Source organism: Nannospalax galili, unplaced genomic scaffold, assembly GCF_000622305.1.
Source record: "Nannospalax galili isolate Female #2095 unplaced genomic scaffold, S.galili_v1.0 scaffold288, whole genome shotgun sequence".
Lineage (NCBI taxonomy): Eukaryota > Metazoa > Chordata > Mammalia > Rodentia > Spalacidae > Nannospalax > Nannospalax galili.
Window position 1 is genome coordinate 793,955 of NW_008357996.1, and position 25,460 is coordinate 819,414.

Genomic DNA, 25,460 nt, shown 5'->3' on the forward strand with positions numbered 1-25,460 from the left:
TGTAGGGAGGAGGAGGGAATATAAATTGGCTTTTTTTTTTATTTGGTTTTATTGAAATTTTTGTGTATTTCATACAGAACATCTCAAACAATCTTAATCATCTTTATACCCCTGTCCCCACTGGCACCCCCCCCCCACTGGAGCCTATATACTCTGTCATCCCTGTTAAGGGCCACTGTGTCATCAGATAAATTGGCTCTTTAAAAGCTCCTATAGAAGTCCACACAGAGCAAGAAAGAATTATGGCTTCCCATATCCACAGGCCTACTGGTGGTGGCACTAAGAACAGGCGCCCAGGTGAAAAAGCTCTTAGCCTGTGACCTGGCTTTCAGCCCTGACAGATAACACCCAGCTTGAAGGTTTTAATGCTGCATGTGAAAATAATGGAGTTGGTGTGAAGATGCTGACATCTCATCTGTGGTTTCTTGGCATACTTTGGCTCCTTTTGCTCCTTGGGATATTTTTCCAGCAGACACTCTGTCAGGCTAGAGGTTATCTGTTTATGGGAATTATTGAGGTCTGTGAACCACCCTGTTCTGGTGATAGCCCAGATGTGCATGTCCCCAATTTGCCTAATCCTACTACTGTCAACCTTACCGAACCACTTGCTCTTTGGGGTCCGTGAACTTTCCTGTTCTGGGAACAGAGATAGTTCTTGGTTTTTGTTTTGTTTTGTTTTGTTTTGTTTTAGACCTGTTGGGAGGGAGTCGTGTTCTGTCTTGTGGCCAGGTTGTTCATCTTCCTGTGTAACTGGTTGGGCTGTGCCTCTTGTCTGCCAAGTTGGGTGGAGTCAACCATTCATCAACCAGGGCCTGGTCTGACATCCCTTGAACTTGGACCTGGAATGGAAAGCGAGTCTGCAGGTACAGGAAGGAGGGCTTCCTCCCTCCAGGCACTGTCCCCACTGATGGGGGTGGGGGGCCAACTTCAGTCACCCTGGCCACAGGGACCCAGAGCTAGCTGCGACATCAGACCCCTGCCAACTGTTTCTGTCTTCTGAGGGTCTCCTCTAGGAAGCTGAGGCTGCTCCTGTCCCCTTGGGTTCTGCCAGACAGATTTCTTTTAATCTCCAGAGACTATGACAAAAGCATGACAGGAGAAGGGCTTGCTCCAGATACAATAGAAAAATATAAATGACTCTCTTTTAGTCTCATCCAGGATGTTCTCTACCAAGGATCCAAGCCAGGATCTCACACTACCTGGATTTTTTTCAATGGTTTCAGTCCATGTAGAGACTTCCCCTTTGTGCAGAATCCCTACCCTATGGTTGAGTTTCGTTTTCCCTATGCGTCTCCACATTAATCTGGTCTCTTGTTCAATAATCCATCCAATCTTATGCTGTTTTATGTTGTCTTGTCTCTCCAGCCAGATTGCCAGCACCTTGTAGCCTACAGAGATCTAAACTGCATCTTTTTGTTTTCTTTTCTTAAGTTCCAAGCCTTATGCAAAGCAAGACTCCAGGAATACTTACAGGGGAATTTGACTACCTCTTTTCTCCTTTCCTTGAGGAAGAGAATGGGCTTTTGCTGTTTTCCCACCAAACGCCTTAGCCAGTTGACTTAGGCTTCAGGGGTGATCACAAGCACAATTGGTTGTTTTTCTTTTCTCACCCTACCCCCATTTAAAAATTCAAATCTCTGGACTGAGTATGGTGGCACACCCTTGTAATGATTCCAGCACTTGGGAGACTGATTCAGGAGATTGTGAGTTTGAGGCCAACCTGGGCTACAGTATAGTAAGATCCTGTGTAAAAAAGAAAGAAATCCCAGGCACATCAGTCAAACTTGAGTGAAACAATTTAGTATCTTTGAACACTAAATGATTTTTAGTTTAGAAAACTCTTTTTAACCTCTGAGGTTGCAGATCTCAATTTTTTAAATATAACTAGATAAAGAAGAAAGCTTAAGAAGATGCCATCTATAGATTGTGAAATTATGACTATTTAACCTTTTTTATAATTTGTGTGTTCCTGTGTGAGTACACTATGCATGCAGTGGCCAAAGGTAAACATTAGGTGTCAACTTCAATCCCGTCTACCTTACTGTTTGAGACAAGGTCTCTCACTAAACAGTTTCAGCTAGACTGGCTGGCCAGAGAGCCCCAGAACTTCTGGACCTCTGCCTCCACAGTGCTGGGATTACAGGTGTACTATACATTGTTGCCAGGCATCCAGGCCCAAGTCCTCGTATCTGCATAGCAAGCACTTTACCAGCTGAGCCTTCTCAACCTTTTTATATTAAAAAATAAATGAATAGTTGGTATGATGGTGCGTACCTTTCATCTCAGCATTCAGGAAGCAGAGTCAGGTGGATAGCCGTGAGATCAAGGCTATCCTAGGATGGTCTACATAGTGAGTTCTAGGCCAGCTGGAGGTACAGGAGGACCTTGTCAGAGAGAGGGGAGTGGGAGGGTACATAAATAAATTTATATAGCTTCAAGCACTAAAATTTTAGATAAAAATAAAAGTAACTATTGATCAGGACTATTTGGATTCACCTTGCTAATTTTGGTAACATTTTTTAATGATGATATAATTTCATCAATTTATAATTTTTTGAGATGTATTAAAATTTATCTTTAAAAATAGCATTATAAAGTCACTATTAATCTTTTTATGTGTGTTATTCTGCCATTCCCTGTGCATAGATATATGTTTACTTTTACATGCTGTTTATACTACTTTATAAGTTGTATCATACTTAGTCATTGTCTTAGTTTGTTCTTCATTGCTGTGACAAAATACTCTGACCACTACCAACTTGGGGAGGAAAGGGTTTATTTAGCTTACATCTCCCAGGTCGTAGTTCATCAGGGAGCCCAAGGTAGGAACTCAGGGCAGGAACCTGGAAGCAGGAGCTGGAGCACAGGCCATGGAGGAATGCTGCTTACTGGCTTGCTCCCCTGGCCCCTGCTCAGCCTTCTTTCTTATGCAACACAGGCCCACCTGCCCAGGGGTGGCACCACCCACAGTGGGCTGGGCCCTCCCACATCACTTATCAAGAAGATGCCCCTCAGACATGGCCACAGGCCAGTCCAATAGAGGCAATTCCCCAATTGAGGCTCCCTCAACCCAGGTGTGTCAAGTTGACACTAAAGCTATCCAGCATAGTCATATATCATGAATATTCTATTACATTAGCAATATGCTGTACATCATGACTTCTAATGAGATCTCTGTTATACACTGTACATTTATTTAGCCAATCCTGTATTGTTGCATAGCTGAGTTCCTTCTTATCCTTTGTTGGTGAAAATCATTGCTGTGGTATGAAGCATGCAAACATTACTTTTCATTGTCGAGTATTCATAATCATTTGCCTTTGGACCACATAGTTTATTTAGCTATGTAATCCAGACTCTAAAATGAGTTGTGAGGATTAATCATACCTAAATACTTTGTGGTCGTGGATCAGTTACCCACGTGTCTCACTTGGACATGCAGTGCTGCACTGATATTTTTGTGGTTTACCCAACCACAAACTGTTAGTCTGCTGGATGGTTCTTTTTTTTTTTTTTTTTAATCCTATCTTTTTATTTGAAAATTATTCACATCTAAACCAACAAAAGAATAGGAAAGGCAGCAGTTTTCTCACAGATGTTTATCCTCCAGATTCACCAAATTCGAACACTTCGCTTCTAAATGGAAAAAAAATCCTTACGCCCAGACTAAGGTGTTCTTCTTCATCATCATCATCATCACCATCATCATCAAACAGGGCTGGGGAGATGGCTCAGTGGTAGTGTTTGCTGCACTGGGAGACCAGGGAGAGGCAGAGACAGGCAGACCCCTGAGGCTCACTAGCCAGCTAGTCTATTCTGGTCCACAAGCACCTGCTTCAATAAGAGACCCTGTCTCAAATAAGATGAAGAGCAATAGAAGAGAAGACCTGATGTCGACCTCTGGTCTCCACACGCATGCACACATGCAAACAGAAACACAAACGCATGCAAAAATAAATAACCAGGTAAACAAGGAGAGACATTTAGGGAGAAATAAACTCGATGGAAAACTTCTGTGATATATGGAAATCATCTCCAAATGATCATGTCTTCACAGTTGAGCGCATACCCCACCCCTTATTATGGTGACATGCCAGCCTGTCCCCTTAGAAGTGGGTCTTGAGAGCTTCCCTGCAGGACATGCCATTCGACTCTCCAAGGGGCACTTCACATGTACATGTTGTGGATTGTACCCTCCAAGGTCATTGGAGCGAAGTACTATCCTTGGTCTTAGTTGTTCTTTTTCTGCTTTGCCCAAAGGGAAAAATACAGTGCTTTCCAGTGACACTAATTAAACCCTTGCACCCAAATCAACAAATCATGTGTCCATCCTTTAAATACTATTTTGGGATTCTTTGAGTTTGAGACTGCTTTTCTTCTCCTCATCACCCGAGCTAAGTTTAAAATGGAAAGCGGTCTCTCATCACATAATTAAGCTGATTGCCTTTGTATGTTAGCAGCATCGATTTCCATCTAATTTGATATTCTATTGCAAGCTGCAAAGCCAATGTAACTAATAAAATGAAGTATCCTTTATATTAGGTGGTGTTGCTGACTAACCACAATACAGGTCTTATTTGGTCTCGCTTGTTCTAAGTTATCCTTCAACTGTAGCAGTTAGAAAATGTGAAGAGAATTCTGAGCTCTGCCAGAAATCTGGATCCATCACAGTCCTGCAGAAGGTGGCTGTGGGTCTGGCTTTAGAGCTGCAGGGGCAGGCATGGATTTAAGTCTTTTTCTGCACCCTATTTGCAGTATGCCCTTAAAGAGTTATCTCCTTTCTCACATTCTTTATTTATGAAACAAAAAGGATATTCAGTTGCTTTTACTGACATGTAGTATTTGTATATATTTATTGAGTACAGTATGATAATTTTATATATAATGTGTCATGATGAAATTACAGAAATTAGCATTTCTGTAGCCTCAGTATTTACCATTTCTTTGTATTTATTTATTATTTATTATTTATCTATTTATTTATTTTGGTCTTTTTGAGACAGGGTCTCCCTGTAGCCCCACCTGGCCTGGAACTTGCTATGGAGACCAGGCTGGCTTCAAACTCACAGAGACCTGCCTACCTCTGCCTCCCAAGTGCTGGGATTAAAGGTGTGCACCACCATGCCCAGCATTTCTTTGCAATTTTAAGACTTACTTTAAAGCTATAATATTGAAAACAGTGTGACATTGATGAAGGAATCGACACATGGGCTGATGGAACAGAATAGAATCCAGAAGTAGACTCCACATAAGCATGAAGTTGCAAAACAATCCAACTGAAAAAGAATAGCCTTTTCAATGGCTGATGTCAGAACAATTGGACTTTTATTTGTCCCCATACAAAAAGCAAAACCTCCATCCTTTATTTCACACCTTGTAAACATTAATTCTAAATGGAGCTGGAGCGTCTAGATTATAACTCAACACAGGTTAAGCAAGGACTTCACAAAACTGTGGAATCATATCTATATAGGAAAAAAAAAAACTCTGCCTTTTAAATTCTAAACCTTGAAACACATGCAGAATTCTGCCAGGGGCTCTGATGTATCTCTGTTAATAAAGGAAAATCTTTTTCTATAAAGAATGAATTTGGGGAAACTGCTAGGAACTAGTCATTTATACACCCTTTATTGAAAAGTAGAGAATTTTAAATCATAGGCTTATTTTACTGTGTGTTTGATGTATTTGAAAATATTCAGAATATACAAAGGCTGTCCAAAACAGCCTCACTTGGTAAAGAACAGCCTTGGAAGCAGGTTTATATGGTCTCTTTGTTACCTGGAGCTTCGTTGCAAAGGCTTTTTTATGAATAGATCAAAAGATAATCTTAATTTTTTAAGGAAACCATTAATGCCCTTAATAAAGAAAATAAATAACCAGAAACAAGGTAGGGAGTCTAGGAGGTTTCCCTTCCCTGGATGTTTTGGGTTGTGTAGCGAGTCAGTTGGAGAGGTCTCAGGGGTACTCCCCGACACACCCAGCCTAAATAGTCACTTGGTTATATCTCTAGAGAGCCTGCCAAGCCTTGTTGGGGGAAATTACTGACATGTGGAAAAATATAAAATAATCAAGTAAAATAACATTCAAATGCATACTTTTTTCTGTTCTTGTCCCAGGGCTGTGACTGAGAGCATCAACCAGCTCATCACTTTGTGCACTCAGCAGGCCCCTGGGCAGAAGGAATGTGACAATGCCCTGCGGGAGCTCGAGGTGAGAACCCGGGAAAGCTGTGTGTGTCCATGAGTATGGAAGAACTCCTGTGTGTGTCCATGAGTATGGAAGAACTCCTGTATGTGTCCATGAGTATGGAAGAACTCCTGTGTGTGTCCATGAGTGTGGAAGAACTCCTGTGTGTGTCCATAAGTGTCTTCCCCCTGTTTGGCTACTTGTCTCTCTCTGTCCTTGCCTTCTGTCTCTCATAGGAGGATACAGGAGCCTACATTCCAGTCCAGATGGGAAGGAACTGAAGAGAATTACATTTTGTGGGATTATCACCAGTGCTTCCCCTTTTATACTTGGCTAACATTTTGTCAAAGGATCCTTTAGTTCAAATAGGAAGAAGCCTCTGGCATTAAGGGTATACACTGCCAGTGAGCAAATTTTGCCTAAAAAGCATTAAAGAGATTATTCTAGGACAACTGGGAAAAAAATAAAGGCTGAGATTAGTACCCCCTTTAGTAAAAACTCTTTCTCTGGCTTGAGAAATACCTTAGTTGGTGAAATACTTGCCACAAAAGCATAAGAACCTGGTTTCTATCCCTAGAATTCACGTAAAAAAGTTGGGTGTAGTGATGCACTCTTGTGGTGCTGGGAAGGTGGAGACAGGCAGATCCAAGAGGCTTGCTGGCCACACACCTAGCTTACTTGACTAGCTCTAAGCCAGTGAGAGACTCTGTCTCAACAAAGTGGGCAGCACCTGAGGAGTGGCACTTGAAATTGACATCTAACCTCTATATGCATGTGCACGTATCTGCATAAAAGCACATAACACATACATACATGCATGCATGCACACCCACAACTATTTCCACGTCTTATTTTAACACACTGAAGAGGATCAGAAGAAGCATTCAATACTAGGAGGCTCAGGGGCTCCTAGTGGTACTTGTGGGTACTTTTTGACTTGCATTCATGTCTATTTATATTTTAAAATCTGCATGTTCTCATAGAATGTGTGTGGGTATGAAGCCAGTGTGCTCACTCATATGTAGAGCAATCCTCACCCACACAGGTCCTATTGAATGGACCCAGAGGTTATCTCAGAAGGTACATAGGTTGATTGTACCCAGAAGTTCCTTTACTCATGGTTGGCATGGGTCTGACTTGGTGGGAATACCCATGGTAACTTCTAAAGCACTTGATGGAGGCCCTGATGATAGCAACAGGCAGATCTTGGAAAGGGGGGCTGTTAAGGAAAGGCTGAAGCATTTGGAAATAAATAGAAATAGTTCTTACATGGTATAGTTTGCTATCTGCTGCTGTGATAAACACCCTGACCAAAACAGTTGGGGGAGGTGGTTATTTGGCTTACAAGTTACAGTCCATCATTTAGGGAAATCAGGACAGGATCTCAAAGCAGGAGCTTGAAGCAGAAAACATGGAGGAATGCTACTTACTGACTTGCTCCAAGGCTCACCTTCAGCTATCTTTCTTATATAGCCTAGGCCCACCTGCCTAGGGATGATATCACTCACAGTGGGCTGGACCCTCTACATCAATTAGCTGTCAAGAATATGCCCTACAGACATGCCCACAAGCCAGTCTGATAGAGAACATTCCTCAGTTGATGGTCCCTGCTCCCAGGTGTGTCAAGTTGATGATGATTAGCCATCATGTATGTGTTGTATTGCTCCTCTATTCTGCTCGTTTCACCTTTGCAAATACACGTGGCAATTGATCTGAATGAGCTTTGTTAGCCTGGGTATCTGTGTTTTAAAGATATCCTTTGTTTCCAAGATGATGATTTAGGGGCTGGAGAGTTGGCTTAGCAATTAAGAGTACTGACTGCTCTTGCAGAGGACCAAGGTTTGATTCCCAGCACCCACATGGTGGCTAACAACCATCCTAACCCCAGTTCCAGGGGATCCAACACCCTCTTCTGTCCTCCGCACACACTGCATGACCTGGGTGCACGTACACACACGCAGGCAATGCACTCATACACATTAAAATAATAATAATAAAAAGAATTAAAGATATCTTTGGTTTTCAAGATTATGACTTATTACAGGATTGCAAGTACCAAAACAGTTTTGATTATCCAAGGAGAACAGGAAGTGAGTTCATTCTATGTATATCTCTCTTTCCCTGTATTTTTAACTAAATGGAGCTCATCAGTTCCCATTATCCCACATACACCTTTGGAGCTCATGTTGGCATTTTTATTGACTATGCCCCAGAGGCTGCTGGCTCCTAGTGTGTAGTCTGTTGGTGAGCAGGGTCAACAATGCATCCCTGGGCTTTCAGCCAGTAGAAGAGCCCTTCATGAGTGGTGATCCAAGGTCATTACACTAAAGAAGCTGGTGTTGATTTTTACCTGTTTGCAGATATAAAGAAGCAGACTCTTCTCCATTTCCTGAATGGGGACCTGATCAAAAATAAACATTTTCTATACTCTTTAAATAAAAAAACAAATGAACTGTCTTTAAATAAAAAACAAATGAACTCTCCCAAAGGGCAACCTTTGGGAATTACCTTCTTCCATTAATGGATTCCAGAATTGAAATATTGAAAATCCTCTTATTCATGAAGGAGTGAATGAGTGTATTCTTGGAACAAAAGCTCCTTAAAGTTAGCCAGCAGAGAAATTGTCAGCTGATTGTTTCAGTTTCATTTCTTTTGCTGTGATAAAACATCCTGACCTAAAGCAACTTAGGAAAGAGGTTTATATGACTTGCAGTTCTAGGTTACAGTCCATCACTGAGGAGAAAGCAAGGCAGGAACTCGAGGCTAGTCACAAGAACAGAGAAAATGACTCCACCCATGTTGTCTGTTTACTTTCTCAGATGGTTTTCTTCACTCATACAGTAAGGGCCCAGCATAGGGAATGGTGCCACCCACATCCAGGATGGGTCTTCCTACCTCAATTAACAATCAAGACAGTCCCACAGGCAGTCTGATCGAATCAGATTTCCTTCAGGTGATTCTTCCTTCAGGTGATTCTAAGTTGAGTCAAATTGACAATAAAAACTATCATTCTGAACACAAATATGTTGCCTTGTATTCACTTCCAGTTTTTTTTATTTGTAAAACTAAAATGCTTTCCATCTAGGGCCAGGCCTTTAATCCCATCACTTGGGAGGCAGAGGCAGGTGGATCTCCATGAGTTGGAGGCCAGCCTGGTCTCAATAGCAAGTTCCAGGACAGCCGGGGCTATAGGGAGACCCTGTCTCAAAAAGAACCCCCCCAAAATCCCTTCTATAGATGCCATGCTTCTCCAGAACTGAAATGAGATCCCATCCCTGGCAATGCCAACCTGAGGCTCCCACCCTCATCATTATGTTACTGGAAGGTTACCTCAAGTCTTTAATCCCCTGATCTGAGTTCCCTCCTAAGAGTCTGAGTAAATGAACTGGGGGTCGAGTCATGTCCAGCCAGGGACTATAGATGGTTGTACCTCACATGGTGAATTTCTCTTTTCCTCTGGCTTGCTTTGTAAGTTGTGTTCTCTTTTGTAGACGGTCAAGGGGATGCTAGACAATCCCAATGAACCTGTGAGTGACCTCTCTTACTTTGACTGCATTGAGAGTGTGATGGAAAATTCTAAGGTAAGCCTGTCTCTATTAGGTACTTTCCTCATTGCTGTGGCTAAATACCCAACAGAAAGCAACTTAAGGAAGAAAGTGTTTATTTTTGGCTCATAATTTGAAGGTAAATCATGATGGGAGGATAATGGGATAGGCTGGTGACCTTGTATCTTAGTCAGGAAGCAGAGGGAGATGCAGGCTAGTACTCAGCTTGATTTCTCCTATTTATTCAGTCCAGGACCCTAGCCCTTCACATAGTACCATCCACATTTAAGGTGGGTCTTCCTTCCTCAATTTACCCAATCTAACAAAGTTCCTCACAGACATGCCCAGAGGTTTATCTCCTCAGTGATTCTGATCCTGTCATGTTGACAATCAGTATTTACCACCACACTATCTATGACAAAAGCCAGATATGGATTCTTCTCCTCAGTAGTGGAAGATTGAGAAGAGGTTTGAATATTCCTGCCTCCGCATTGGTTGACTAGCTGGATGTGGTGAGGCCCTTTGCTCGGGTATTCCTCACTAGCTGCCAAAACCCCAGACCTAGGGCTTAAGTTGGTAGATTGTGCATTTCTAAGGGCTCCCAGTTCTGCCTCTGTGGCCTAGGAACCCTCCTTTGAGGACCACTGCTTCTTTCACATCACAGACACTTCTTACTGTGAATCTAACCATATGTTCTCTGTGTCTGGGGCTAAACTGCTATAGAAAGTCCATCCATGGTCTTGGCTTTCATGAGAGCTCCTTGCTTGTCTTTTATGCCATCCAATCATGGCATGCTTTCTCTAGGGAAGAGACAAAAAGGGGTGTTGGCATCTGGCCTAGGACCTGGTACCCCAGTGCATGCTGATTTACCTCAGGTCTGTTTGGGGGAAATATCTGTATTGCTGCTATAGAGGGCTCAATTCGTGTTGGGCCAAGAAAAGAATTCCCTCTGTTTGAGCTGGGCATGATGGCACATGCCTTTAATCTCATCACACAGGAGGCAGAGGCAGGAGGGTCATCCTGGTCAACATAGTAAGCTCCAGGCCAGCTGGGGGCTATGGGGAGACCCAGTCTTAAAAAAAAATTTAAAAAATTCCTCTGTCCAGCAACTTTCTTGGAATAATGGGTTGTGTAAATGGAGAGTGCATATGATTTCTAATATGTAGATTCAAAGGAAGAGGTTTTTTTAATGTCTGTTTTTTTGCCTTACAAGGCTTCCTGTAAGCTAGATTATTTTGCATAGCTAAGACAGTTTAGGAATTTATTTCATTTCTTCTCCAAGATAGCTCATTGTCACATGAAGACTCTATCGATTTGAGAGTTGGCAATGCTGTTTCTGTCTCAAGGGTGAATATCTTTCCATTCCATCATCTGCAGCCTTGGAGAGCATGCTCTCGCCTTCTGTCACATGCCAAGGTTCATGGAAGGCAGGGCACCACATTTTGGGTAGATACCCTGCCTCTGCTTCTGACCTTTTGTGTGATCTTGTAGATGACCTTTGACCTCCCTGGGTTGCACACCAAACATGAAAATCCTTATTAGCCATTATTTTGAGGCCAAAGAAAGAATGCACCAGTGATTTTCAGAATAACTCTAACTACTTATAATATTCAGGAAATATCTTTAACACAGTTCTAGGTAAATTTTCAGTTAGCAAATTATACCAGGAACAGTACATCTTCTACTTTCTGGCTAGAACTTAAGTACACTCACTGAATATCATTTTTATGTTCTTGGAACTAAATAATTCTGATTGGGCTATGTACCCATGGGAAGTCTCATGTAGATTCCACTTGATTATCTCTGTGTGTCTACTGTACCTCCTAGAAATACCTTGGGACAAAAGATTCCGACTTTCATCATTTATTTCTCTTTATGGAACAGAAATGGTATGGTTCATTTGACTCTCTTCTTAATGCAAGCAAGGGAGAAGATGACAAATGTTTTAAATTAAGTGACCCTGAATATCAAAGTTGCAGAGCAGCCTCCTGTACTCCTGAATTTAAAACAATGCTCAACAGCTGATTGTTTGTTTGCAGGTTCTAGGCGAGTCAATGGCAGGGATTTCACAGAATGCCAAGACTGGGGACCTCCCTGCCTTTGGGGAATGTGTGGGGATTGCATCCAAGGCTCTGTGTGGGCTGACGGAGGCTGCGGCTCAGGTAAGAGGCTAGTCCCTGTGTTCTTTGTAGCCTATACCCTAGGCCCGATTGCAGATCTCTGAGGGAGGCCTTCAGGAACGCCAGTCAAGTACCAATGTAGGAACTATGGGAAAGGTACTAGTTTCTGGGTGGGCATTTAAGCAGAATACCAGACAGTTCTTCCATGCTTGGGTCAGGGAACACAGTGAGCCTCCCTGAACACTGCAGACCTAGCATATAAGAGTCAGAGTGCAGCTTTTAAAGTTAGTATTCTAGATTCTAGGTCAGTTGTTTTGTTGGGGAGAATATAAGTGGTGAGTAATTAAAATGTCCTGAGTCTTTAGCATTGCAGGAGCTCTTTTTGCAATTAGAGGGAGAAAAAAAAATAAGACACTGTCATGCAGAGCTGTGATATGAAGTCTTTCCTGCCTTTCTTCAACGGGCCCGTGTCCCTTTCCAGTCATGATTAGGCCTATGTGACAAAAATTTCCAAGATGTCAGCATTTAGCTTGAAGGGTTTGTCACTGACAATGACCTTGAACTTGGGAGATTTTGCTTAGTCAAAGAGAAGCATCCCTAGTTTGAAAATAAAATTCTTCACCTTCATCCTTCCTTTCAAATTTCACAAGCTCTGTTAGTTATTTGGATTTCCTTTGGATGTGCTAGGCAAAGAAACACCCTGTTTTGGGAGTGTCTTTTTGGAGACCAAATATTGTCTTTGTTGTTTGTATTTTCTGAGCCATCTCACTCTTTTTATTCAATTGTCCAAGCCAAGTATTTCCTACTATCGGAAATACTGTTCTAAACAAGGACATGTTAAGCTCTGTGGAAAGAAACCTTTGGGTAGTAAAGGCCCCAGTGTTGGTTTCTCAGTGGCTCCATACATCAACCTGTACCCTCTGTTTTATGCCTTTCCTAACTGTAAGCCAGAGTCAGCTTCATGGTAAAGTTGGGTAGCCTCATGGTCACAAGATGGCTACCAGGAGCAGTGCAGGCTACCTCCATCCACATCCATGCCCCACAAAGGAGCTCCTCAAAGGCTTTCTCTTAAACACAAGGAGACTTTGTTCCCTGGTGCCTGCAGCAAACTCCTGCTGGTATGTCATGCTGGCATAGGCCTGTCCACTGATGCCCTCCCTCATGGTGAGAGGTTACTTTGGTCAGCTTGTGCTGAAGAGCACCTGAGCTTTCCAGCTACCGGTACACTGCAGACCATTGTCTCCTGTGGGCTCACTGAAGCATGTGGCACCTGAGCTGTGCTTTTCTTTGTCTTCCTTCTCCAGGCTGCGTACCTGGTTGGCATCTCTGATCCAAACAGCCAGGCAGGCCACCAAGGCCTGGTGGACCCCATTCAGTTTGCCAGAGCTAATCAGGCAATCCAGATGGCATGCCAGAACCTGGTAGACCCTGGCAGCAGCCCATCACAGGTAACTAGGGTATATGAGCTCTTGGGCTTTTCTGGGTAGGTTGTGCAACATGGTGGGAAATGAATGGAGAATCCTGTGCTTTCAGAGCTTGCAAACCATCTGACTGCAACTGTGCAGATAATGACTTTTCTAGTTTCATTTCTGTGGCTGTGATAAAGTACCTTGACTAGAAGTAATTTAGGGGAAAGTTTATTGGCTGACAATTCCAGGTGGCAATCCATCACTGAGGGGAAATCAAGACAGGAAGTCATATCCACACTGAAGAACAGAAAGAGAGTGCATGCATGCTATGCTCAGCTCGCTTTTTCCACTCTTGGACAGTGTAGAACTCAAAATCAGCCAATGGCACTGCCTACTTTCAGGCCGGGTCTTCCCCTATCGGTTAAGGCAGTCCGGACAGTCCCCCACAAACATGCCCACAAACCAACTTGATCTAGATTATTCCTCATTGAGACTCTTTCCTGATGATTCTATGTTGTGTCAAGGTGACCAATAAACTAATCATCACAAAGACCACAGAAATTATTGCCAATGTGGCAAAGGCAGAAATGTGCACATCCTTACAGATAGGGTGCAGGAAAGCAACAGGACGAAAGCAACCAGGGCTGTTCACAAGGAGTTTCAGGGCTCCATTTGTTGATTGCTTGTTTTATGCTCAGCACTGAGAAGTCAACGTGAGAAAGACCTGACCTTCTGCCCCTTTGACTGTTACTTTTTGTGCAATTTTTGAAGCATTGTGTGATTGGGGTATGATGACATGATAGGAGATTGTTCTAGTTTCCTTTCTGCTGCTGTGATAAAAAACTTTGACCAAAAGCAACTGAGAGGAAGAAAGGGCTGTTTCCGCTTTCACATCCAAGTCACAGTTCATCACTGAGGGAAGTCAGAGCAGGAGCTGAAGCAGGAGCCATGGAGGAAGACTGCCTACTGACTTCATCACTGGTTTATGCTCAGCTAGCTTTCTTCTACAGCCCAAGTCCACCTGCCTAGGGTTGGTGCCACGGTGAGCTGGGTCCTCACACCAATCATCAGTCAAGACACAGGCCAGTCTGATTAGGAAAACTCTTAAGTTGAGATTCCCGCTTTCCAGTTTGTATCAAATTAACAATAAAAACTAACCAGGACAGGGATGTACCAAGGAAGGTGTGACAAGTTCTTTCAAGTCACTTCAGAGACGATGACACTGAGCTCAGCCTCAGAGTCAGGGTCAGAATTCACGGCAAAGAAGGGAGCTACATTTGAGTTAGGTGGCATGTATCACATGCCATGGTGCTTCTGTACCAAGGCCATCTGAGCCTGCTGCAGACCAGAGGGTTGGAGTGTTAGTGCACCTACATCCTTGCCTGTCCAGCCTCCAAAAAGGGAGCCTGTGGTTTCAAGAGTAGCTGAGTTGAGGCTGAGGATGAAATCCATAGGGTCTACAGACCCCTAATTGCCACCTGTAGCTCCCCTAGTGGTAGGAGGGAGTAGTGCATCTTGGCCCATCTAGACCTGTGCTTGCTAAGGAGTTGGCCATTAGCAATGTGTGGCAGTAAATCACTGAGAACATAGCCAGTCCAAATTGTGGTTTGCCATAAATATACACCAAAGACTTGGCATGAAGAAAAACTTACACAATCAGATTGGGATTTGTAAATTGGTTATACAGTGAAATATTTTGGATACATTGAGTTAAATTAGCCATATTATTTAAATTAATTTCTCTTGTTTCTCTACTCATTTTAATGTGACTACTGGAAAATTGTAAGCTGTGTATGTCTAGGCCTTGGCCTAGGGCCTGGGCCCTGGGGGTTCCCCTTTAAGACTGGGCCCACACACTCCTACCACAGCACCTCCTTCCCTTTTCTATTTTCATTCTCTCTTGCTTCATGTTTCTTGCCCTCTCCTTCCTTGGGGTGACTTTGGGGACAGCAGAGCTAGGCACACGTTACTGCCCAAGTTCTGGATACATGAGTTGCAGAGGAACCCAGGCCCCTCTGCACTGAAGTATATGGTGCCTACCTTCAACCCAGTTCCATGCTTTGTAGGTTCTGTCGGCCGCCACGATCGTTGCCAAGCACACGTCTGCCTTGTGCAATGCTTGCCGCATTGCCTCATCCAAGACAGCTAACCCTGTGGCCAAGAGGCACTTTGTCCAGTCAGCCAAGGAGGTTGCCAACAGCACTGCCAACCTGGTCAAGACCATCAAGGTAAATCCCTACACTACAGGTCTTCTTGGTTCCTGAACAGAGTTGAGGGAGAGCCGAAGCTCTGCCCCCTAAAACCTGTGCCTGATAAAGAATACCCTTTACATCATGGCTGGAGGGATGTCTTCACTAATCAGAAGACCACCAGGAAAGCCCCACCACCTACATCTCCATTAACCTCCAACGTGGTGAGGAGAGGGGCCACTCTGAATGCTGTACCTGGGAACTTAGAGCCTGCAATCAGGCTGAAAGAGTTGGGTAAGGGGCCTGTTTTATCCCTGTGTGAGTAATAACCTATGTACACTTAAAGTCTGTTTACTTGGTGTAGTTTTGAGTGGTCTGGTAGAGGGCTGTGCCATTGTTTCTAGAAACTTGTGAACCAAGAAAGGATGTGAAAGGAAAAGATTCTGGAATTTTATAAATAATCACATTACTAAAAATTAGTTTGGGGCTGGGGAAATGTCCCAGTGGGTAAAGTGCTTGCCATGCAAGATTGAGGACCTGATCTTGGATCTCCAGAACCCACATCTAAGCCTGACACAGCATACATCTGTATTCCCAGGGCAAGATGGGAAGTGGAGGTCGAATTCCCTGGAAGCCCATAGGCCAGCTAGTCTGTGTATGTATTGGCAAAGTAACAAGAGAATCCCTGTCTTAAAAAACAAGGTGGAAGGAGACACCCCACACCTAAGGTTGCCCTCTGTCACACACATGCCCACACTCATACACACTAATGTATACAATCACTAAATCTCCCCTATGACATCTATTTGGTTTATAAATGATTAATTTTTTTTCTTGGAAATCAGCTTTTTTCTGCCTTCCTAAAAGTTCATCATTATGGTAAAGTCCATGGGCAGACCAAATGTGTGTGGGGAAGGGAGGTAGGGTTTCCTTGTGAGGAGGGACCTGAAGTCTTTGTAGGTAAATGAAAAAAAAACACAGTCTGACCTAAGCCAAGGCCACACAGGCAGCAGGCAGCTGATCTTTTGGGAGCATAGCCAAAACCTGGACAGCAAAGCACAGGCACAAAGCCCAGTGTCATCCATGCTCCCACTCCCACCAAAGGAGCATCATTGTAAGAGGGATGATACCAGTTCTGTGTGAAAAGCACCAGAGATATGGACACATTTATTTACGATTTTTGGGTGGTGCTGGGGATCAAACCAAAGGCTTTGTACATGCTAGGCAAGTGCTGTAGCACTGAACCATACCCCAGCCTGACCTCAGTAGGAGGGTCTCCTGTTGGCTGCAAGTTGCCCTGTAGTAATGGGATTTCCCTCCTCTGCCCTCTGTAGGATAGGACATCACAGACCTTGTGGGTTTTGCTGCAAAGAGTGCTGTGCAATCCCATGGAGAAGTCAGGTACAGGGTGAGCCTAGCAGAGAGGAAAAGAGAGAGCATCCAGCCTGAAGCAGCTGGAAGCTGGCTGGTAAGAGCTGGGCCTGTTACCCCAGTCAGCAGTCCTGTAGCTGTTTCAACAAAGAGTCATTTGAAAAACAAACAAAAGCCCTGGGTGTTTGAAAGCAATAAGAAACTAGATTGAAAATGAATAAACAAATTAATGCTAGTGCCCTCGTGTTCCAGGATCCTGGTGGCAGCTCATCTCTCTTGACATCACAGTTTATAATATTAGCAATTAATAAAGCTCATAGGTTTTTTCGTTTGTTTTGATTTTGATTTTTTGGAGATAAGGTCTCACTGTGCAGCCCTGGCTCTCTATGTAGACCAAACTGGCCTTAAACCCAAAGAGATCCACCTGCCTCTGCCTCTTGAATGCTGGAATTAAAGGTGTATGCCACCACACCCTGGAAATGTAAACTCATGTTTTTAAATACATATTTTATGCTCTGTTTATTAATCAGTCCATCCATACAGCTGCTCTATGTTAATCATTCCCATTTTGCTGACTGAGGCACTGAGAGATTAAATAACTGTGACTAGGTAAACCTTGAGCAAATGAAGGCTGAGAATTCAGCCCCAGGCCCCAGAGACAGCCTTCACTCCTCTCAGTCCTGGCAGTGTTGTTGAACTCTTTAGAACAGATGAACTCATCCCTCCAGCCTTGGGGGGAAAGCCCTGGCTGTGTTTACAGAGCTTGAGTATATAAGTTTGGGTAGTGGGAGGATGGAAAGGGCAGTGTAGTTGAAAGCTATGATGTCATTGTTCCTTACTGCATAATTAACTTTTCTCAGTTTAAAAGTCAGTCGTTTTCTGATCATTAAAAATGAAGGTGGGAGAGGGCTCTTGAATCTAGAAATTCCTGCAGCCCCTCTCTCACTCTGCCTTCTTGATTTTAAATTTTGATCTGTCTCTGTTACATGCCATCTTTTCACATTCTCCTCACAGTGTGAAACCCCCTGTGATGACCAGCAGCACATGAGTTTTTGTGATGGCCCAGAAGATAAAAGCATCAGAGAAGGGTAGCAGGGTGATTATAATGTGGGGCGCATAAAGACCTGTCTCACATGAGCAGTCTGGGGAACCAGCAGCAGTACGAGAGGAAGAGAAAACTTTTGCCCCTCAATTTGTCCAAATGTGCCTGGGTTTTCCATTCCCACTGTGTGGTAGGGTTCCCAGCCAGACGATGAATGTTGCTTTTCACTTACCAATAAGAAAATGGCGAGTCATTTCCTTGGAGCACCCTGCTATGTACTGAATGAGATCAATTTGAAGGAACAGTTAGGTGTTCTATAAAATAGAAAAACAAATGAATCTTTAATTTCCTGAATATTTCAGATAGCTGCATTTCCTCTAAGTGTTAAGTTTCTTAGCACTATGTTTACTTTTTGCTATGAGGCTGTGCCCAAACATAAGCCTACCTACCACACCCTTCTAGTCATGAAGAGGGAGAAGGCATGCCATAGGGACCTTAGGTTTCTCTGGGTGGAGTTCTTTAAACTCCCAAAGGATAATCCATCAAGAACCCATTTCAGCATATGACTTGCTAGGGATGGCTCTCAATATATGTTACAAGTGGCCATGGCTGAGTCTCTTCTGTCCGGTCCCCACATGCACTCTTGCCTGCTTTTCTCTTTCCATTCGCCTCATTACCTAGCCTTGACTCAGATGTGTGGAATGGAATGTTATTTAAGTGTGCAGCCACTCAGGTTTGAGTGCCAAGTCAAAATTATGCAATCCCAGCTTTTGTTTTGCTAAGAAGTTGAAGTTTGGCCTTGCCCATCACCACAGAGTGAGAATTCAGATTTTTGCAGTTAGGCACTTCCTAGTGCATGCCACAAACACCAGATGCAGCTCTCTTTAATCGAATTTAACTTGACTGTAAGTATGTTTTCTTGGTCATCCTTCCGTTTTGGGCCAACAAAGTAGGGATCTGCACAAGTAGAAAAAGAGCAACTCTGGCTCATCTTACACCTTCTGGTTGCCTTTGTTGGGGCCTAAGATCTGTGGTGGGAGGGGAGCTGGAGTCTTGGGTCATGGTTTGAGGCATGCCAGCAAGTAGTAGGGTAACTTGAGTAAACTGTGCCATTTTTCCAGGTGTCAGTTTTATTGTTTGACAAACCAGGGTGGAGGTGGTATTCAGTGATTTCTAATGTCCTTTTCTACCCCTGAAGTCCATGAATCTTCTGTGAATGTTTTTCCCATGTACTTGTTAGATTGTGCTGATGACACCAGGCTTGGGGGTCCGGAGTCTCTTGTCTACATGGCTCTGGATATGTAACCATGTGAATTTACCACTTCACCCTTCTGTATGGCATAGCAGACATTCTGTGACATGGAACCAGTACGCGGAAACTCTGGTGCCTGCTCAACATTTCACTGAGGGGCAGACTTGAATGTTGGCTTTACGTAGTGATTCAGTGGAAGCAAAATTTGGAAGTGATCTTTCTGATCTCAAAGCCACCTTTGGAGGAAATAGCTTTTCCTTTTTGAAAACAAAAGCAGGTTGTTGTTGTATCTTGGCATTGTAGCCAGCAGTTTTCAGTGCCCTGCCCCGTGAATAGAGATAGGCTAGATGAGGTGTGAGGTTTTTTGGACCTGTGCTGAGCAAAATTAAAAAAAGAATCCTCTTGGCATCCTGTTGGTATAGTCTTTGAGAGCACACCGTTAGAGAACTCTTCCTTGACATTTATCTCAGGGAGTCATCTTTTCAGTTCAAGAGTGGAAAGGTAAGAGACAGAAAGAAAAACCATGTCATCTCAGCCACCAGAGGTGTGATTGGTAGAGCTAGAGCCCACACTCCTGGACTCCAGAGTTCACTGTAACCATCCTCCTGATTTACCCACCTGTGCTGGGAATGTTTGTATTGATCAGCTGCCATCATAACTCCCACTGGTATTTCCAGATTACTGAGACCTGGTAGCACCCAACTTCAGGGAGTCAATAATGTTAATAATAGCACAATGAGATCAGCATGCTGAAGCAATCCTCTTTTATTTTGCCAGGGCCAGCAATGTAAACTCAACATCTAATAAGTATAGGAGTGCGATTAGAAAGGAGGCCATGCATGTGAGCAAGAAGTAGCAGGCATTGTAAGGTCTCCAGTGGGCCTGGAAGAGTGGCTCAATCAGAGACATTAAAGTCAGCATCTGCTAGGTGAGGGAAGGGCAGGAGCCAACTCAAGCCAAGTGCCGTATTAGTGGGGATGCTAAATGAGCAGGCTCATGGGAATTCCTCTGAAAGTATTAACATTGTAAATGCATAATTATTATCCCAAACTGCCAAGGTTTGACTGGAATGTAGTTGTTATTTAGAAGTAGCCTTCAGACCGATTGTGCCAGCCTCCTCTTGCCTCATTGAAAAAAAGATCACTCCCACTTCACATCTAGTTAGTCAGATAATTCCAGTGCCTCTGGTGTGTTTGTTCACTAATTGTCTAAATTGGCTTTTATATATTTCTCATAAGGATGAAATTAAAAGTTTAATTGGTCATTAAACAAGGAAATTTGCATTCTTCTGCAAACATAACTGCCTTCTCCCATGTAGCCCTTCGCTAGGAGTCAGGGCTGTTGCTTATAATGGTTTTGTTCTTGAATAGGAACCTTGAACCCAAGTATTAATCTTGGGTGAGGCATCACAGGCCAAGTTTTTGGATTTATGGATTCTCATCCAAGCTGGCCATTAGTGAGCAGTTTGACTGATCACTCAATCCTCTTGTGTTATCTGTGCTAATTAAATAAAGATGAAGCAAGAAAAACATAGAGGGAAAATACATCCTGTCTAGAGCTCAGTGAGTTTTCTCAAGCGGAACACACTGGGTTCCAGTAACCAGATTAGAAAGTGGAGCATAACTAGCACCCAAAAGTCATCCCCTCACCATGACCTTGTACAACCTTCTGTTTCAGTTCCTCCAGAGCATGACCCAACCTCTAACACCTTCAATTTGTTTCAACTATAACTGTATTTTCACAACTAGAATTGCACAGCAAGTACCCTCCTGTGTGTGGTCTTCTTAACTAGGTAGTCCATTATGCATGTGTTAGGAGGTAACCATTTGGTTGGGATAGGTCTAGCCTGTTCCTTCCCATTGGATTCCATTGTGTTCGTTCCAAGATATAGGTCATGTCAGCCTTGGTTATGTAGGAATGCCCAGGTAAAACTTGGAAAAATCTGAAGTGTGAGGGTTGGAGACTTAGCTCATGGATAGGCCCAGATTTTGGTCCCCATCATCAAAGAGGGAGGGAGGGAGGGAGGGAGAGAGGCAGAGGGAGAGAGAGGGAGAGAGAGAGAGAGAGAGAATCTGAAAATGGAGGATTGTCATCTCAGAGCTGGAAGAGAAAGTGGCTTGGCAGCCAGGTATGACAGCATGGCCAGAGGGAGTGATGAGTGAGTAGGCTGACCACAGGCCCCTGTTCTGTGCACTGCACATCCATCTTTCTCCTTAGGATTGGTACCTGGGCCCCTCTGATTGACAGGAGGGATCTCTCTAATTACTTCTTACTTGTTTATGAATTTACCAAATGCTTTCAGTGGTATTCCCATTGAGCCATCTCCCCTGTCCGGGAGCTGACTGTTGTGGTTTGGCTTTGGAATGCTGTGTGGGATGAAATCTCCTTTTCTTTCCCATCAGGCCTTGGATGGGGATTTCTCTGAAGACAACCGCAATAAGTGTCGTGTTGCTACTGCACCCTTGATTGAAGCTGTGGAGAACCTAACGGCATTCGCATCAAACCCTGAGTTTGTCAGCATTCCCGCCCAGATCAGCTCTGAAGTAGGGGAGCCTTTCCAAGTATAGGGGTTGTTGACTAATTCAGTATGACATGAATGAACATGAATAGTTAAAGCTTCAAAAGTTCTTTGTCAATAACCTATGAACTGTGTTGCTGTACTGTGTTACTGTGGGTGATGCTACAAGAACAGTTATTAAACTCAGTGACTGTGTATTTATCCCTTGAGAAATAATGGCTTTATATTGAGAGTAATCTCTGTACCCAAGTTTTGGGGTCATTCTTTATGACAGGTGTCATACTCAAAACTACTAAAGAACAAACATGGGCCCATGTTCCCCCAACCTAGACTCTTCATATGATAGCTTCCCTCCAAAGTGTAGAAGTGGTGATTTAACAAAAATAAGACTTTCTAGGGTCCACCTTATTGACTCATGTCTAAATCCTCTGCCCTTCATGCCTTCTTGCTTGGTCCTAGGGCTCCCAGGCACAGGAACCAATCCTGGTCTCTGCCAAGACCATGCTGGAAAGTTCATCATACCTCATCCGCACTGCTCGCTCTTTGGCCATCAACCCCAAAGACCCACCCACCTGGTCTGTGCTGGCTGGACATTCCCACACTGTGTCTGACTCCATTAAGAGTCTCATCACATCTATTAGGTGAGTTTCTCATCTGGAAAGCACTCCCAATCTGCATACAAATAGGGCAGGAGGGGACTAAGCCAATTAAGTAATATTGATCATTATTGTGACCTTGGTCTCAACTTGACACAGACTAGAATCATCTGGGAAGAGGGAACCACAATCAAGGAATTTCCTCCATCAGATTGGCCTGTGGCATATCTGTGAGGCATTTTCTTGATTGCTAATTGAAGTAGGAGGTCCCAAACCACTGTGGGTGGTGCCATCCTTTGGCAGGTGGGCCTGGGTTGTATAAGACAGGTAGCTGAGGGCTGGAGGGATGGTTCATCAGATAAGAACATGAACTGCTCTTGCGGAGGACCTGGGTTCAATTCCCAGCACCCACATGGTGGCTAACAACCGTCTATAACTCCAGTTACAGGAGATCCGATACCGTCTTCTGACCTCTGAGGGCATTGCATGACATAGATGCACTTACATACATACAGGCAATACTCATGTAATACTCAATACACATAAAATTAAAAAATAATAAAATATTTCTTAAAAAAGAACGGTAGCTGAGCAATCCAGTAAGCAGCATTCTTCCACAGTCTCTGCTTCAGTTTCTGCCTTGAGCTCCTGCCCTGGCTTCCCTTGATGTTGGGCTGTGATCTATAAGCTGAAATACACCCTTTCCTCTCCAAGTTGCTTTTAGTTGTGATGTTTATCACAGCAACAGAAAAGCAAACTAAAACAATTAGCATCATCTTTTTCTTTATCTCATTGGAACTTGTGATGGTAACAATAGCTCACTTAAGTGGTTGCTATAAACCAGATACTCTTCCAGACATTTTATCTCTTTTATCTTTTCTGATCATCACATTCTAAGGTACATTGTATCAGTTTTACTAATGAGAAAATGAGCAGGAGAATTTAGGGGATATTCCCAAGGTTACCCAAAGGCTCCAGCTTCAGGTCTAACCATCATACAAACTATCTAAGAGCTTAGTTTAGTTAAAGTGTGCTGCTGTTTAGGTTCTTTTACTTTGATAATAAGAGGAAAGGAATATTCTGCAGTTTACAGTAACTCTGGGCATTCCTGACCTTCTTGGTGATATCAGGAGCCTTAAGAAACATCATTTCTAAATTTGACAAAAGTTAATATCCCACAGCAGAGAGTACATTTATTTCCTTTGTTATAATATTTTGTTTCCCTTTTCTTGTGAAGTTCAAAACTATAAACTTTTTCTTACTGCATTCCAATGAAAATGACATAAAATACTTTTAACTCTTCCTGTAGTCCATGAGTTTATAACTAGGATACACTGTAGAAAACACGGTATGTTTCTGCTATAAATTGCATTGACACTAATATCTGTGACTAGATACTGAGAATAATCTCTGTGCCCAGCTTTTTTGTTGTCTTTTTTTTTTTTTTAAGTGGCTAGAGAGATGACTCAGTGGGTAAGGGTACTTGCTACACAAGCATGAGGACCTGAGTTCAAATCCCCAATACTTATGGAAGAAGCCAGGTGTGGGTACATGCTTATAACCTCTGTGCTGTGGAGGACACAGACATGAGGATCACTGGAACTTGCTGGCTGCCTCATTAGCTCCAGGTTCAGTGACAAACTTTGTCTCAAGGGAATAAGGCAGAGAGTGATAGAGTAGGACACTCAGCGTCCTTTTATGACCTCCGAATGTTTATGGTTGCATGAACCTCCACACAAACATGCACATACACATCATAGACGTCACACGCACGCACGCACGCACACGGACTTCTTTTTATAATGTTAGGGGTGAATGTTCAAGTCAGAGAAGGACAAACCAAAGGCTGATTGCTCCCTTTGCAGTTGCTGGTCATCAGCCTGAGAAGGAAGGTTCTGGACTCCGCTCTTCTGCTAGGAATGGAGCTATGTCAAGTACTGAGTGTTAATTAAGAAATCCATGGGCTCTGCACCGGGCATGGCTAAGCAAGCATCAGAGATGCTTTCCTAATGGAGGAGACGAAGTAGAGAGCGGGCCAGGGCTCTTGATCTACCAGTGCAGGAGCAGGTTTTAGAACTTAAACTCTTTGAAGCTGGTATTTGACTTGCACTGTCCCTTCCAGGGACAAAGCCCCTGGGCAGAGGGAATGTGACTACTCCATTGATGGCATCAACCGATGCATCCGGGACATTGAGCAGGCTTCACTGGCAGCAGTCAGTCAGAGCCTGGCCACAAGGGATGACATCTCTGTGGAGGTAAGTTTGGGTCTCTTTGGTCTACTGCAGATACTTCAGAGGTGCTCAAGAACCTCAGGATCAGGCTTCATGGGAGGTGGAGGAAATGTTTCTAATACTTGAGTTCTGTCATGGGCAACCTTCTCCTGTGGAACCAACTTGAGAAGTTTTAGGACAGAACAGGGCAAAAGCCAAACGGAACAGACTGACTTGGGGAAGGAATACACCAGCTACTAGAATGGGAAGTTCAAACTTGGCAGAAATCTGTCAGTGTAAGGTAATTGCGTGTCCTAAGGTGGCGTTGTCATGTTCAGTTATACGCATCAGTAGAGTAGGCCCAAGCATGTAAAGGTTGGATGCTTCTCACATTTCATCAGTGCACTGATGAATGGGGAAATTTGGCATTAAATTCTAATATATTTGGTCCATTCCAAGGTGCCCTGAGTTATTCTATAGCTTAGCTTATATGTAGGGAATTCCTTGGTATTCTATTACTTAAAGTTACTTCATCCTTTCTCTGCGTGCATGCCTCTGTGTGTGTGTGTGTGTGTGTGTGTGTGTGTGTGTATGTGTGTTTTACACATGTGTGCCAGTGCACTCACCCATATGGGTGCACATGAGGGGAGGCCAGAGGTTCAATTCCTTTTCCTTTTTTTTCTTTTGGTCTTTTTGAGACAGGGTCTCCCTGTAGCCCCAGCTGTCCTGGAACTCACCATTTAGACCAGGCTGGCCTTGAACTCACAGAGATCCGCCTGCCTTGGCCTCCTAAGTGCTGGGATTAAAGGCATGTACCACCACACCTGGCTTTTTTTTTAAATTTTTTTAATAACTACATGATTAGAAGAAGCATTTCATTATAGCTTTAACATATTCAGTAACACACTCCAGAGCAAGAGTACATCTCTTTCACAAGTGGCTGTAAGTTTCTTTTCACAGTTTAATTAATACAGTTATACAATATTGAACTCAGTATAAGCCCTGGAAGACATAAAATTAAT

At 43.4% G+C, this 25,460-nt stretch overlaps 1 protein-coding gene across 7 annotated transcripts in view; it reads left to right on the forward strand.

Annotated features, from left to right (window-relative positions):
• Tln2 (talin 2) overlaps positions 1-25,460 on the forward strand; it is a 488,380-nt gene that overhangs the window by 382,005 nt on the left and 80,915 nt on the right. For all 7 annotated transcript variants that reach the window (XM_008856023.3, XM_029557653.1, XM_029557654.1 and 4 more), the window contains 8 exons: positions 6,117-6,210; positions 9,678-9,767; positions 11,771-11,893; positions 13,156-13,299; positions 15,327-15,488; positions 21,517-21,657; positions 22,092-22,273; positions 24,351-24,483. In XM_008856023.3, the coding sequence (XP_008854245.1) occupies positions 6,117-6,210; positions 9,678-9,767; positions 11,771-11,893; positions 13,156-13,299; positions 15,327-15,488; positions 21,517-21,657; positions 22,092-22,273; positions 24,351-24,483 (1,069 nt within the window). The remainder of the gene's footprint in view (positions 1-6,116; positions 6,211-9,677; positions 9,768-11,770; positions 11,894-13,155; positions 13,300-15,326; positions 15,489-21,516; positions 21,658-22,091; positions 22,274-24,350; positions 24,484-25,460) is intronic.